Here is a 13228-nt window from a genome sequence, read left to right as displayed (position 1 = left end):
ACTCTCACCCTTTCATACTCTTACCCATTTATATCTCATGAGTAATTTTATCACTTGCAGTTATATTCCCACTTATCTTCCACAATCAGCATCGACTTCGGATAATTTATAAACAGTCGAAAATAGAATTGCTAGTAGTATAGTTGCCAATTCAATAGTTGGCATTCTTTGAACCATGTTTGACTTTTAAGATTTTATTTTAAAAAATACTTTGAAAGGTTGAGACCCCAATAAACAACATATTGCAAGGTGTACTATTTTTCCCCTTCACGAATATATATATTTTCGCCTTCAATTTTTTTTTTGATATAAACTTAATGATTTATTAGTTATATTTTTAAAACGGGGTGTGTGAAATTTTACAGATTAAAAGTTATTACATGCTGAAGATTATCAAATGTAAATAAACAAGAAAAAAATATGGCATGCCTAAACACAAATAATAATAATAATAATAATAATAATAATAATAGCATCATTTAAAGTATGATTGTTAAAATCTCGATTTATCAATACGATTTTACATTTTGACAATTTTTTTTATCAAAATAATTTAACAATATCCCAAATACTTTTACGTTTTTATGATTTTTTATATTACGATTTTACGATTTTTTAGTCCCTTTTAATTTTAGTAAAGATCTCGATTTTAACAATCTTGATTTAAAGTATAAGATAAACGCTAAATATTTTATGCCATGCATTTTAAGAACAGGTAATTATAAATATTTGAGTATTTAATACATATAGATGAAATGAAACCCCTGAAAGTGATATCCAAAAAAGCACATCTGCACCATTGGGCCGGCATATACATATATGGTACAATATATGCATTCAAGTATTTTCCACGAGGAACATCCTCTTGGCCGTAGCCCCCACCTGGCGGTGGATCTGCATTTCTGGAATCATTTTCGTGACAATGACGCATCCTATGCTTATAAGTTATAACCTCCCTTACATATGCTCTTCCTAACTGAGTTGTGAAAGGTAACAATCCTCATTGAAACTTGCGCTTTTCCTTACCTTTCTTTTCTATTTATAACATTAGCATCTCTCTCTCTCCTTGCATAGCTTGTATATTCCTCAATAATATGATGAGCCAAGTTGTCTATAAACTCTTTATTCCTTATCCAAGTTATAAAGTATAGACTAGCTTATAGATCAAGTTCTCTTTCTTTATAGTATTGGTACATTCTTAGCTTAGCTTGGAGATTTATACTCCATGATGTTCATCGCCGGTGACTAAACTTTTTCTCATTATTTTATGGTCTCGTCCAACTTTTAAGACATCTCAAAGAGTAAAGACTAAGAAACGTAAAATTGAAGCCGTGGGATTAAATATATGCGTATTCAGAGAGAGAACATGCGTATATGGTCCTGGCCCCGTTGTCAACAAAATATTTAATTGACATGGATTAATTATTTTCATTTAGATGCTAGGTTTCTATATATGTAATTAATTATTGGGTGGATTTAGGCTTGAGAAGAAATACCCGTGACATTTGGAATCAGATGGCATTTCTATGAAGCTTATATTAATGCTCTAAATATAACTGATGTTCTTTTCCTACTAGTAACAAGTTGTCATTGATTGAAGCAGTGCAGGGCCTTTTTAAAGGAAAATGTGTTAAGGTATTTATATAAGTTCTTCATAAAAGGTTAAATTTTAGAAAATAATAATAATTTTTTTCATAAATTAAAAATATTAAAATATAAAAAACATAAATCATAAAAGCGGTTTTTTTATATATAAAACCCTGTTAATTCAAGCACGCCAATAATATATTTATAGTTATAAAATGATTGCTTTGGAGAAAGGATCGAGTTATTGAACGACATTGAATATTTCATAAGCGAACTTTGAGATTTTTCACCTGTAAACTTTCATATAAAAGTTTTTTTGTTTCTTTAATCACATACATCATGAATCAAACTTATCATCTTTATTTAAAGAATAATGACATTATTTATGCACAGGGAAAGATAAAATGTTATACATACATGTCGTAAAAATAAAATAAAATATAAAAGGCATACACATCATGAAGGTTGGTACTTTTGTACGATAATAAGAATTTTGTATTTTCATCATGAAAACACAATTTTCCCCTTGATATGTCCTTTTTTATGCATCCTAAGTGCTTAATTTAATTTTTTGATGCTAAAATAACACTAGTTTTTTTTAATCGACTTGGTATAATTTGAGGATTGTTCCCATTGGATAAGACTCTCCCAATATTATATTGGGTTCGAGTCCTAAAAATAAAAAAATAGTGTTGAGAAAATTGTCCCAAATTCGACGGTGTTAGGATTAAATCAATTTAATGCTAAAATGAACAAACTAGTATAGATAAAGACACTTCATATATGTCTAGTTTAAAATAATTTCAACTGCAAATTTTATTTATAGATCGAGAGAGAGATGCAATACAGAACAGCATTTATTACAATACCTATCCAATTGTTCTTTCGATAGGAACGCCTCAAGACACTTTCTAACAGTTTCTTATAATTAAGATGTTATTCATATCAGTCTGGGTTATTATTAAATCATGAGTAATAATTAAATACATAGATCTTATAGGCCTGCAGGTGATAGAAAATTGAAGTCTGGAAGTGTTGGAGCAAACAGTTAACGGAGTTTCTTAGATTTTTAAAACATATTGTGTGTGTGTTCATATGAGATATATATGACAGTAGAATAAACATTATTTAAATTATTACTAATTTAAAAAGGGGAAATCCACACTTAAATTATTATTTTTTACGAAACCCCTATGTTTAATTTTATATAAATATACAAAAATAGGGAAACAATTTTCAATTTTTAAATTAATTACGAAGTCCTAACTCTAAAACCTGTCAGCTTTCAGGAATTTCTTTTCTTAACTACTAGAATAGACAGAAAATAGTATATATAAGAACTAATAAATTTGCTAATAAACTAAAATATCAATTTATTTTTTAATTAACTTAAATACAAAATAATTAAATTTTACTTTATGATTTTAATATGTAAATGATATTTTAAAAAAAATGATGAGAATATGTTTGGCCTTTGTGATTTATTTAAATGATTTTTTTTTAAACTTTTTTTTTCTCTCAAAAAATCGGCAATGATGTTAAATCTATAAATCGGATGTTTCCTTGCATAATTAACACGAGGTTTTTCATTTAAAATTGAAACCTTATCAGCCATTATGTATTTACGTAAAACTAAAAATAGTTTACCCACATCGAGAGAACTGCTCTTTGATTAAAAATATTGTTAGCATGATATTTAATTTGCAAAGATTTATATTTATATAAAAATCTTAAGGGAAATATTATAAAAAATTCAAGTACTAGAAATTCAATTTATTATTTATTAGGCGATGAGCTGGTAGATTTAGATAGAACAAATCACTTCACCTAGTTGAATTGCATATTAAATCCTCCACGCTGAGATTCTAAATTTTCAAGGGAAAAAAAGATTACAGTATTCAATAGAGGGGGATAATGTTCAAATATGGCGTCTGATAAATATAATTTCCATCCTTGCTGAGATTTAATATATTTCTCATAAAAAGACAAAAAGAAAAAGAAAAACAAAACAAAACTAGATAGTGATTTAAAATCACAAGGTACAAAGCATGTCTCACACCACATATCTCATCCATCCCATCGTGTTATTTATTCCTCTCCCTTATGCACAAAATCAAGTTCTTTCATCAATCCCAAAGCCGGGTCAAATACTTAACCTGACTCACATTTATGCATAATTGTCAAAGCCCATAAACAAATGAACCTTATGTCTCTTCATTTTATCGTAATCAACAATTCACAAAGCAAATTAACCAACCAACCAAAATGCTCACAGACTCCATTGGGTACTACCAAAATAGTAGTATCAAACAAAAAAAGTAGTAATCAATTCCATCACGTAACACAAGCCACCAACCTCATCTACCCTATAGTCTACCATTTTTCAGAACATTAATCTCATTAATTCAGTAATTATATTATAATTACACTAACGTAACCCGTAAGCATAAACAAATATTGTTCAATCATGTAAGAAACCCAGAAAGAAAAGTATACGAATCATACAGGCAAAACACAAAACATTAAATTCTGAAAATTCACCGTTTCTGTTGGTCTGAACGATCATCATTCATGAGATTCATACAAAAACAATCCAGAACAAGAATCACAATCTAACATAATTGAAAAGACCATCAAGCTAAACCATAGAAACAAATGGGAAATAATGAATCAAGTGATGATGGGGTTGGAGAGAATTCAACGTTATGTTGATTCGATTAATGAACATATACGATTCGGGATCCAATATTTCACATCTTTTACAAGTGAAATATATATAACATATAAAAATAAAATAAAAAGGAAAGGAGAGGAATTGATAAAAAAAAAAAAAAAAAAAAAAATCAAAAAAAGAACAAAACTTGTGTAATTTACGTAGTTTCACAGGTTCGAAGGTAGCGTTCGAGGAAGCTAAGGTTGAATTTTCATGTACAAGGGCAGCTCCTCTTAGGAAAAGTGGATCTGAAAAACGCATCCATGTCCTCCTTATTCGTGACCTCGAAGAACTGAAATTCATCCAGAAGCTTCCTCTTGCACGACACGAAGGCCTTCGACTTCCGCGGCGCCGGCGGGCAGGTCAGTATCGCCGGAATCTTGCTCTCCTTCGACGTCGGGGTCCGGTAACTCTCGTCGTCGTCGGCGGAAACTGCGGCGTCATTTTCATCCTTGACTTGTGGGACAACGTTGGACATGTTACGGTCGGAAGAGTGGATGTCTTCCATTTTGACGGCGGAGATTCGGAGCTTGGGCAACTCGTGGTGAAGGTGCAGGTCAGTGGACATGGTTTGAGGGGTGAGAAAAGTAGAAGAGAAAATTACTCAACGTGAAGTGCGTGAAACTGCGTTTGTTCGTGTATATATATAGATAGGTGGGGTGTGGAGGAAAACTTTACGGAAAGCTTTCAAAGCGTGCGTTAGAAGGTAGGAGAGAGAGGAAGAGTGAGAATTAGAGAATGGTAGGATTAGATAAAGAAATTGAGAATGGTAGGAGGATAAGAGAGAGAAAGACACAGTCGACAGAGGAGGTGTTTTGTTTCAGGTGGGGTAGCACGTAGGGAATCATCACCTTCACCCAAACTCTTTTAATTTCACACTTCACACAACTTTATATTGCAATATTATTCAACCATATCAGGAGGATTGGGGAGAAATTGGTCTAATTAAGTAAATTTTAAACATTTTATTTTAATAACTTTTTCTGCTATTCTATTATTAAGTTTTGTTTTATTTACATTTCATATCAATTTAGTAATTTTTAAGTATATTACAAGATTTACTAATTATATAATCATATAGACTTGTCCAAATAATTGTAAATGAGCTTGAATTATCCCAATTTGAAAAAAGTACCATGTTATTATCTAGTCATGAACAACTGCTGCGCAATACTTGTGTGTGTGTGTTTTGTTTTTGTTTTTGTTTTTGTTTTTATAAGCCGATCAACCATTTGGACTTTCTAGTTTCTATCACACTCATTTTTCATTATTATTTTACACGTTAGCACAATAAATTTTTCACCTGTTGTTCTTGAGTTAGAGAGACTTGACAGATCGGAGATAGTAAAAACGGCTGAAGATTTGTGTAGGATTACGTGAGCACTATGGGAAACCTTAATTAATATCATTTATATTTTCATCAATAAAAAGTCTTAACTAGTTATAATTACATGCATAAATTTTCATATCAGAAATATATTTATTCATAATCTTCAAGGTATTTATAATTTTTATTATCATCCAAATTAGTACCGTTTGTTCTATGTAAAATCAAGGTAGTTAAAGTTTTTTCTATGTAAATTCTCCACACAAAAAACGAGAATAAACCACGTTTAATCCGGGCACTCTCTTTCCGTTTTGGCCCTGATAAATTTTAGAGTCAATACTATTTTTGATACTCAGCAAATTTTACTATGCCAATTTCTTGCAAATAAAAAGGTCCCTCGTGGTTTCTAAAAAATTAAAAATGGATTCATTTTAGTTCTTTTGAGGACTAATATGGGTCTTTTTTGAATTTGTGAGGGACCATTATTTCAACTAAATAGATTCATTTTGAATTTCTTAGGGACCACGATGAACCTTTTTATTTGCTAGGGACTAAAACGGATATCGTGAAATTTGCTGAGAATCAAAAAGAGTATTTACTCTCAATTTTATGTGGGGGGCATTTTATATCCTCTAAGAAATAACAGCATATTTGGTGAACAACAAATGAAAATATGCCACGTGTACAAAATTTTACTTTGTTGGACAAACATGCTTTTTGTGTGTGCAATGTGTAGGGAACTAGATAGACTCGGCCGCAGCAGATAAAACGGACTTTCATGAACGGATTTCACAGCCTCTTGCTTTTACGAACAGTCATTAGTGATTTAGTGGAACGTACATCTTACGTTAGAGGCAAAAGGATAGTCATTGTCGAATGGGGTCGTCACCACGCCCCTTCTAAGGCGCGTGTGATCAATTCCTGATCAATTTACTAAGTTATCCTTTTGATTTTTTGTAGATTATTCAGATCCTGCTTGTAAAAGTATTTTTGAAATATAATGGTTTTTTATTTAAGAAAAAATATTTTTTCATATTGTTAGAGATATTTTGTCTCATTCATAAAATAAAATATGTGGGGTCCATCTTTTATAAAAATTAAAATAAAATTAAAATTAAAAAGACTTAAATATTTATTTTTATGACATGAAACAAGATGTTTATAATAATATAAGATTAATAAATTCCTTTATTTAATTAAAAAAATAGAATGAACAGATTATTCTCAACTTATGCAAGACACTCCTAATTTAAGTCTTCGAATAAAATTTAACCATCAGAAATAATATTATCATTTTTCCCTTTTTCAGGTGGGACTTTATTAATATTCCACAAGGAAAGGAAGATTATACATGTGATTTCATATATATGATTATATAAGTGAATTAGTTATAAAATTTTATTAATTAGTTTTTTTGGAGGGGGAATCGAACCTACACTTGCTGCTGCAGATTACAATCCGCAACTATTGATGGAGAAATGATGCGGGTCCCACAAAAATTTAAAAAAAAATACTAAGATAGAATTTATCCCAATTTTATGTTACATGCTGCCGATAGTAATATGCAGTAACTGCATATTCGATTGCCCTTTAGTTTTTGTTAGACTTTGTAATCACATCTATAATTGCGGATAATAATAATTTCTATATTCAACATATAAATAATTGACAATTGCCAAATAAATTTTGATTTAAATAGTAAAAAAAATTGTTACGTACCAAAAGAATGGTAATTAAAGAATTGTTCACTTTATAGTTGGAATTTATGTCCTATTTTTCTCCAAGACATCTAAATGTAATTAAACATCATTATAATTTCATGATTTTTCTCTAATTAATTTTCTAAACATCGTATGTTTAATATTGAGTTTACCATTCATTTTTCTCTCTCACACGATCTCGTTCTTCCTTGTATGGATAATGATATCACCTTCTTTATTCATTTTGTTTATCAGAAAATATATATAACTGGAATTTTGTTGTAAGTTTTTATGATTTTATGAATTACGTATCTCTTAAAAACGGCATATATTTCGAGACACAAGGAACATTAATATTTGATATGTATATATGAATGCTTTGCCATTAGACTCGTACATGCCAAATTTTATCCATTTACCAATAATGTGTGAAAAAAAAAAGAAACAAAAGAAGGGGGCAAGATTGAATGATTGGACTTTTCTCTTTTGAAAATATGGCAAATGAATTGATTTTGTACCATATATATATATATATATCGGAGTGGACTGATCTTGCAATATATACAATTGATGACATGTCATCTTTGATTATTTTTTCGTATTTGTCATTTAGTGCTATATGATTGACAAATGGCTACTATAGATTTATATGAAAATGACTTTCTAATTCTCACTAAATTTCATTATGTTTGGCCCTAAGAATGTCGAGACTCAAGCACGTATACAAATCACCGTAAATACTAGAAATGAATTGATCATATTATTACTTTTTCGACTAATAGAAACTTGCTTGCCTGTTTATTAGCCTTTCTTGGAATCAAAATTTGAATTGATTATTTTTAATTATAGTATTCTTATATATATATATATATATATATCTCCACTACTACAAGGGCGGGAATATTGAATTTAAACTTCAGCCTATTTTCAATTGGGAATTTCTATTAATGAAGGTCTTATTTAATTAACTTGAGAGAATCAAATATTACCAAAATTATTGAATTAAGGTTGTATACTTTTTTTTTTTTGGTAAATAGGTTGTATACTTTTTATTTGATGTGATTTTGAATACATATTGAATTAATGATTAATAATTCTAGGCATATACAAAATACATGCTCAAATTCTATTCATTTGATAAATTAGTTGGTTCTTTTAAAGACCACTTACTTGTCTGTCTAAACATAATTAATTATTTTAAAAGTTTCTGGTCAATATATATTTGAGTTACAATGCAATCGCATAAGATTTTATGAATCTGTATTTTTCCCCAGCAAACATGATTTTGTTTAAGTACATGAATCTGAAATGTACGACGGAAATGCAATCTTCAAAACATTGGAACATGAGACAGTATCTTTTGACATCAGTGTCAGATAAAAAATTTGACACTTTATCTAATAATCGATTATCTTGCCTTGATTTAATAATTATAATTTATAAGTATGTGATATTGTTGATATATCTAATGGGTATTCAGATGGGATGTCAAATTTTTAATTTAATATCGGTATATCAAATGATGTTACCCTTGCAATATATATATATATATATATATATATATATATATATATATATATATATATATTGATGATTTATTGTCCCCCGTAATATGGCATTAACATGTGTTCGTAATCTCTTTGTCCGTTGCGGAAAGATGGGTCTCTCGGCTGATCCCATCATGCAAGAGGGTGTTCGTTTTCATCCACCCCACAGAAGATGCGCGTGCACATGGGCATTGCATGCAAAGAAGACGACCTATCTTTCTGTGCCTTGTTGTTCTCTCTCTCTCTCTCTCTCTCTCTTTCTCTTTCTTCTCTTTAATATCATTTTTTTTTTTTTTTATAACATCTTTAATATCATTTTTGTTCGTGATCTTTCTTTGATATCATTAGCATAGGATACCGTCTTAGAGCCTTGAATACGCCCATCTACTTCTCTCTCTCTCTCTCTCTCTCACCAAAAAATTGCGTTTGTTAGTGTGGATTGGGTTTACCAAATACCAACCCATCATCAAATGAATCTTTCCACGTGCAGTGTCTACTTACTACACATTTATGTGCTTGGTTTTCACTGCTAATCATAAGCATACCAGTTATATTGTTTATTTACAAAACATTTTATATTGTATTGGTATAAAATTGCATACGTTGTGCATTTTTACAACACAAGTTTTAACTTTTTTTTTTTATAAAAATTAAATGACATGGACCTGTACTCAACCACACTTTTACTTATTTTAAACACTTTAAATTTACTGCATTATATGTTGTGTTCAATTTTTTATATTATAATTTAATGATGTATGATATAATATTAAAAAAATATTTTTTAGCAATAGTAAAATACTTTCAATAATTTGAAAATACAGAATTTGATAATAAGTTTTAAAAAACGTATATTAGTATTATATCAGATCTAAATTCATTTAAATTAGTATGAATTTGACGATGTTGGGTATGGCTCATACTTCACATGATGATGTTGGCCCTAATTGTCGGGGTCAGCAGAAAGGCAACTGGGGTCCCGCTCCCAGGTGAGCGGGCGGGGGTCCGGGGGGCAGCGCCCCCAGGCCCGTAGAGGCTAGGTAATGTTTAGGCCTCTGTTTCTATTGTAATTTTCTTAGCATTTTGGGCTTGGGCCCATGAATAGCTGCTGTTAGGGTTTCTTGTAATCCTATTTATATTTGCCTTGTAAACCGAGAGACTTGTAACGAGTGGCGGTGAAGTGAATATAGTACAGACAAGCTGGACGTAGCCTATATTGGGTGAACCAGGGTAAATCATCGTGTCAATCTCTCTACTCTTATCTCTTTTTCTGTTTTCTCGATTCTGTGTGATTGTCGATTTCCAACAGACGAGAAATTAATGTGGAGACAAATGATTTTCAGCATTAGAGCAAGAGTAAACTTTGAGATATAGAATGGGCCATGTGTGTTGAACCAGTGCCAAAAATTCATACCATTGCATGCACTATATAGATTTTCGTTTTTTTTTTTTTAAATCATGATTTTGATAAAATATTTAAAAGTTATATTCGACTTAAATTAATTGTATTGTAATGTTATACTTAATTGGACTAATGATATAATAATCACAAAATTAATTTAATTAGTTTTTTGGGAAATAGTTTAATTACTTTATTATGAAGAATAATGCTTCTTCTAACATTTTATTACCGATCTTGATTTTCTATGAAAATATCCTCACTTCTGCATGTGGTAAGAAAAAATAAAATAAATATAAATAGAGATTTAATTATATCCGAGATTCAAGATGTCAGAGCTGGTACTACTACTATTACTATAACCGAAGAAATTCAACGTATTTACATTAAATACTATTTTTTTTTATTTGGCCATTTTCTTGGTTTTTGACTTTTTACATGCCTCTAATAGCTATGACATTGATCCCTATGAGTATGAATCAGGGTCGCACGTGCAAAGAGTTTTTACAATGATTGTGACGGCACTTCACGGAACCCCAGGTAACTGTTTTATTACTGCATATTGAATAACTGCAGCCACGTAGATTTACGAGAATCAGACAAAACTTCAACATTCATAGTCTTTACCTGCTTAACTACCACTTTACTCTTCATGTCAAAGGGTTCTTTCGCTTTTTCATTTTAATATTTATTATGTTTTATTCTCTCCCTATGATGGATCAACGAGTCGCCAGATCCACAGAAAGTATAAGGAAGAGTTCATGGCAAGCCTTGTGTTTTCTTTACGTTTTTCCAATCTGTCTTTATCTCAACCTTGTGAATCAAGTTTGCTCTGTCAGATCATGTACATTTTTTCATTTTTTTTTTCATTTATTTATTACTGTATAATAAGGAATCCAATATGCTGATTGAGGCGGCGCATAAGATCTCATATACATTAATTTTTATTTTTATTTTTTGTATCAAATCAAATTTGAGGATCCGAATAATGTGATTTGTTTTTCTAAATACATGCATCAAAATTTAATTAATATAGATTCCAGTCAGTAGTTATACTAACTATCAATCACCGAAAGACTTAAAAAAAAAGGAAATAGCTACAAGACAATTTACATGGGCGAATGATATTTGTATCCCTATTGCATGTTGCTTACTTGTTCACTCAACAGGGGTTGTTCTCCAGCTGGACCATTGGCATTATTTGCGCTTTCTATAATGAGGTTCATGTTTTGTCTGATATCAGGATAAGCTTAAGCATATGATGAAATTGGTGATTGTCCCCTAAACATTGTTCTCAAAGGCATCCAAAGAAACTCCATTTAAAATATCTTAGCTAGTATATAAACACAATTAATCGTCTGGGTAGTACACACATTATTGTAGGGTCTAAGGAGAGTTAATTAGACGTACACAATAACACAATCTCATCAACTTTGAGCAGGGTGAAACGAATAACCATCAAGTCATAAATTTAGCGATTTACCATTATGCCAAAAGCGATTGAAAATTCTCAACTAACTTAGGTAGAATTAGAGAAATCTAATAAAAAATTTTAGTCAAGGATCTCACCAAAAAAAAGAGAGTGGCATTTTCATTTTAAGCTGATGGATGAATTATGTTTTCGAAGCACCAATTAGAAACCAAAACTCTCAGTTTTACTTCAACAGACCTGACCAAATAAATCAAATTTAGCAATATATTGAACATTCATCAGACAACTGTATACTATCGCTGTTCGGATAGTAATGTTCCATAACCATGCAGGTCTTTATTTTTTATGAAGAATTACCAAATTTATAGAGCATATGACTGTTCTGGAAAACATATTTGAGTTTACAATTGTTTCGAAGGGTTGAAAACATTGATTCTAACAATTTTTTATCATAATATGTACAATCACAAAGCACACTGCAACAGATTGTCTTGGCCCTCGTAAAAAGGTGACTCTTAATATTAAAAAAAAAAAACCTTCACGTTGATGCATGTGTCAGGGACTGCATGAAATTGAATACAGCCAAATATGAACCAACTTATCATAATGGGCTGTCGAAAGCTCCGGAACATGATGATATAGTATTTTAAGATTGACAATAAATGAAAACGCAGTTTCTTTTTTACTCCGAGAAACCTAATCCGAGGGGAAGTTGTTGGAAAAATGACTGAATCATAAATTATGCAAAAATATTAAGATATGTTTGATTGTGTTTTGAATTTTTGTTCTTAAAATTATTTTGTAGAATAGTTATAGAAACATGTATTTTCTGTATTTTTTTATATTGAAAGTTAAAAATCAAAACATAAAACAAAAATAATTCAGACATATTTTATAAATTTGATTCTAAAGAAAAAAAACAGTTACAATTTTTAATTTTTAATTTTTTTACAAAATAAACCTTATCAGACGATTTTTTTTTCCGAAAATCAAAAAAACTATGTTTAAAATCAGTATTCAAATAAGGCTTAATATTTTAAAATCAGTTTCCTTAGGAGTATCCTAATAACACTTTTATTTAGAGCATCCTCATAATACTGTTTAATCACATTTTATTAATTAAATATTTTGAATTACTTTTAAAAACAAATATTGAAATATTTTATAATCGCAATATATAAATATGTTTTTATTTTCTATTTTTTATTTTTTACTTCCTTAATTAGAACCATAGAGTATTTGTTAAAAAAAATATCTTACATATAACGAATTGAAAACCCCTCACCAAAATGTACTATTTTTTAGTTGCACCAAACATTTTACCACAAGTCAGTATATGCATTTGATATCTAATAATTACAAAAACTATTCAGAAGTGGAAGAAAAACTTAGCAGTTGCATCTAATTAAAAATACTGCCACTATACGCAGTGGATGCCTTTATAGTATCTTCTTGCTGAACTGCATTTATAATATTTAAACTAGTGTTGGTGAAACGTAATAACAATGCGTCAAATGAACGTT

The 13228-nt window shown here is 30.1% G+C and overlaps 1 protein-coding gene across 1 annotated transcript; it reads right to left on the bottom strand.

The window, feature by feature from the left end:
- Positions 1-4240: 4240 nt before the first annotated feature.
- Positions 4241-5145, bottom strand: LOC133307328 (cyclin-dependent protein kinase inhibitor SMR6-like). Its single transcript, XM_061507822.1, has one exon. It carries the CDS (start codon positions 4866-4868, stop codon positions 4512-4514), a length of 357 nt encoding a protein of 118 aa, XP_061363806.1. The 5' UTR covers positions 4869-5145; the 3' UTR covers positions 4241-4511.
- Between the last annotated feature and the right edge of the window lie 8083 nt (positions 5146-13228).

The sequence above is a fragment of the Gastrolobium bilobum genome, unplaced genomic scaffold, assembly GCF_033153095.1.
Source record: "Gastrolobium bilobum isolate Gb01-03AN ecotype WA unplaced genomic scaffold, APGP_CSIRO_Gbil_v1 utg23374, whole genome shotgun sequence".
In the NCBI taxonomy this organism is placed as follows: Eukaryota; Viridiplantae; Streptophyta; class Magnoliopsida; order Fabales; family Fabaceae; genus Gastrolobium; species Gastrolobium bilobum.
This window is presented reverse-complemented; position numbering and strand designations above follow the sequence as displayed.

Bases quoted from the DNA above. Each gene is read 5' to 3' on its own strand.
- LOC133307328 (XM_061507822.1), bottom strand. From the start codon at position 4,868: ATGTCCACTGACCTGCACCTTCACCACGAGTTGCCCAAGCTCCGAATC.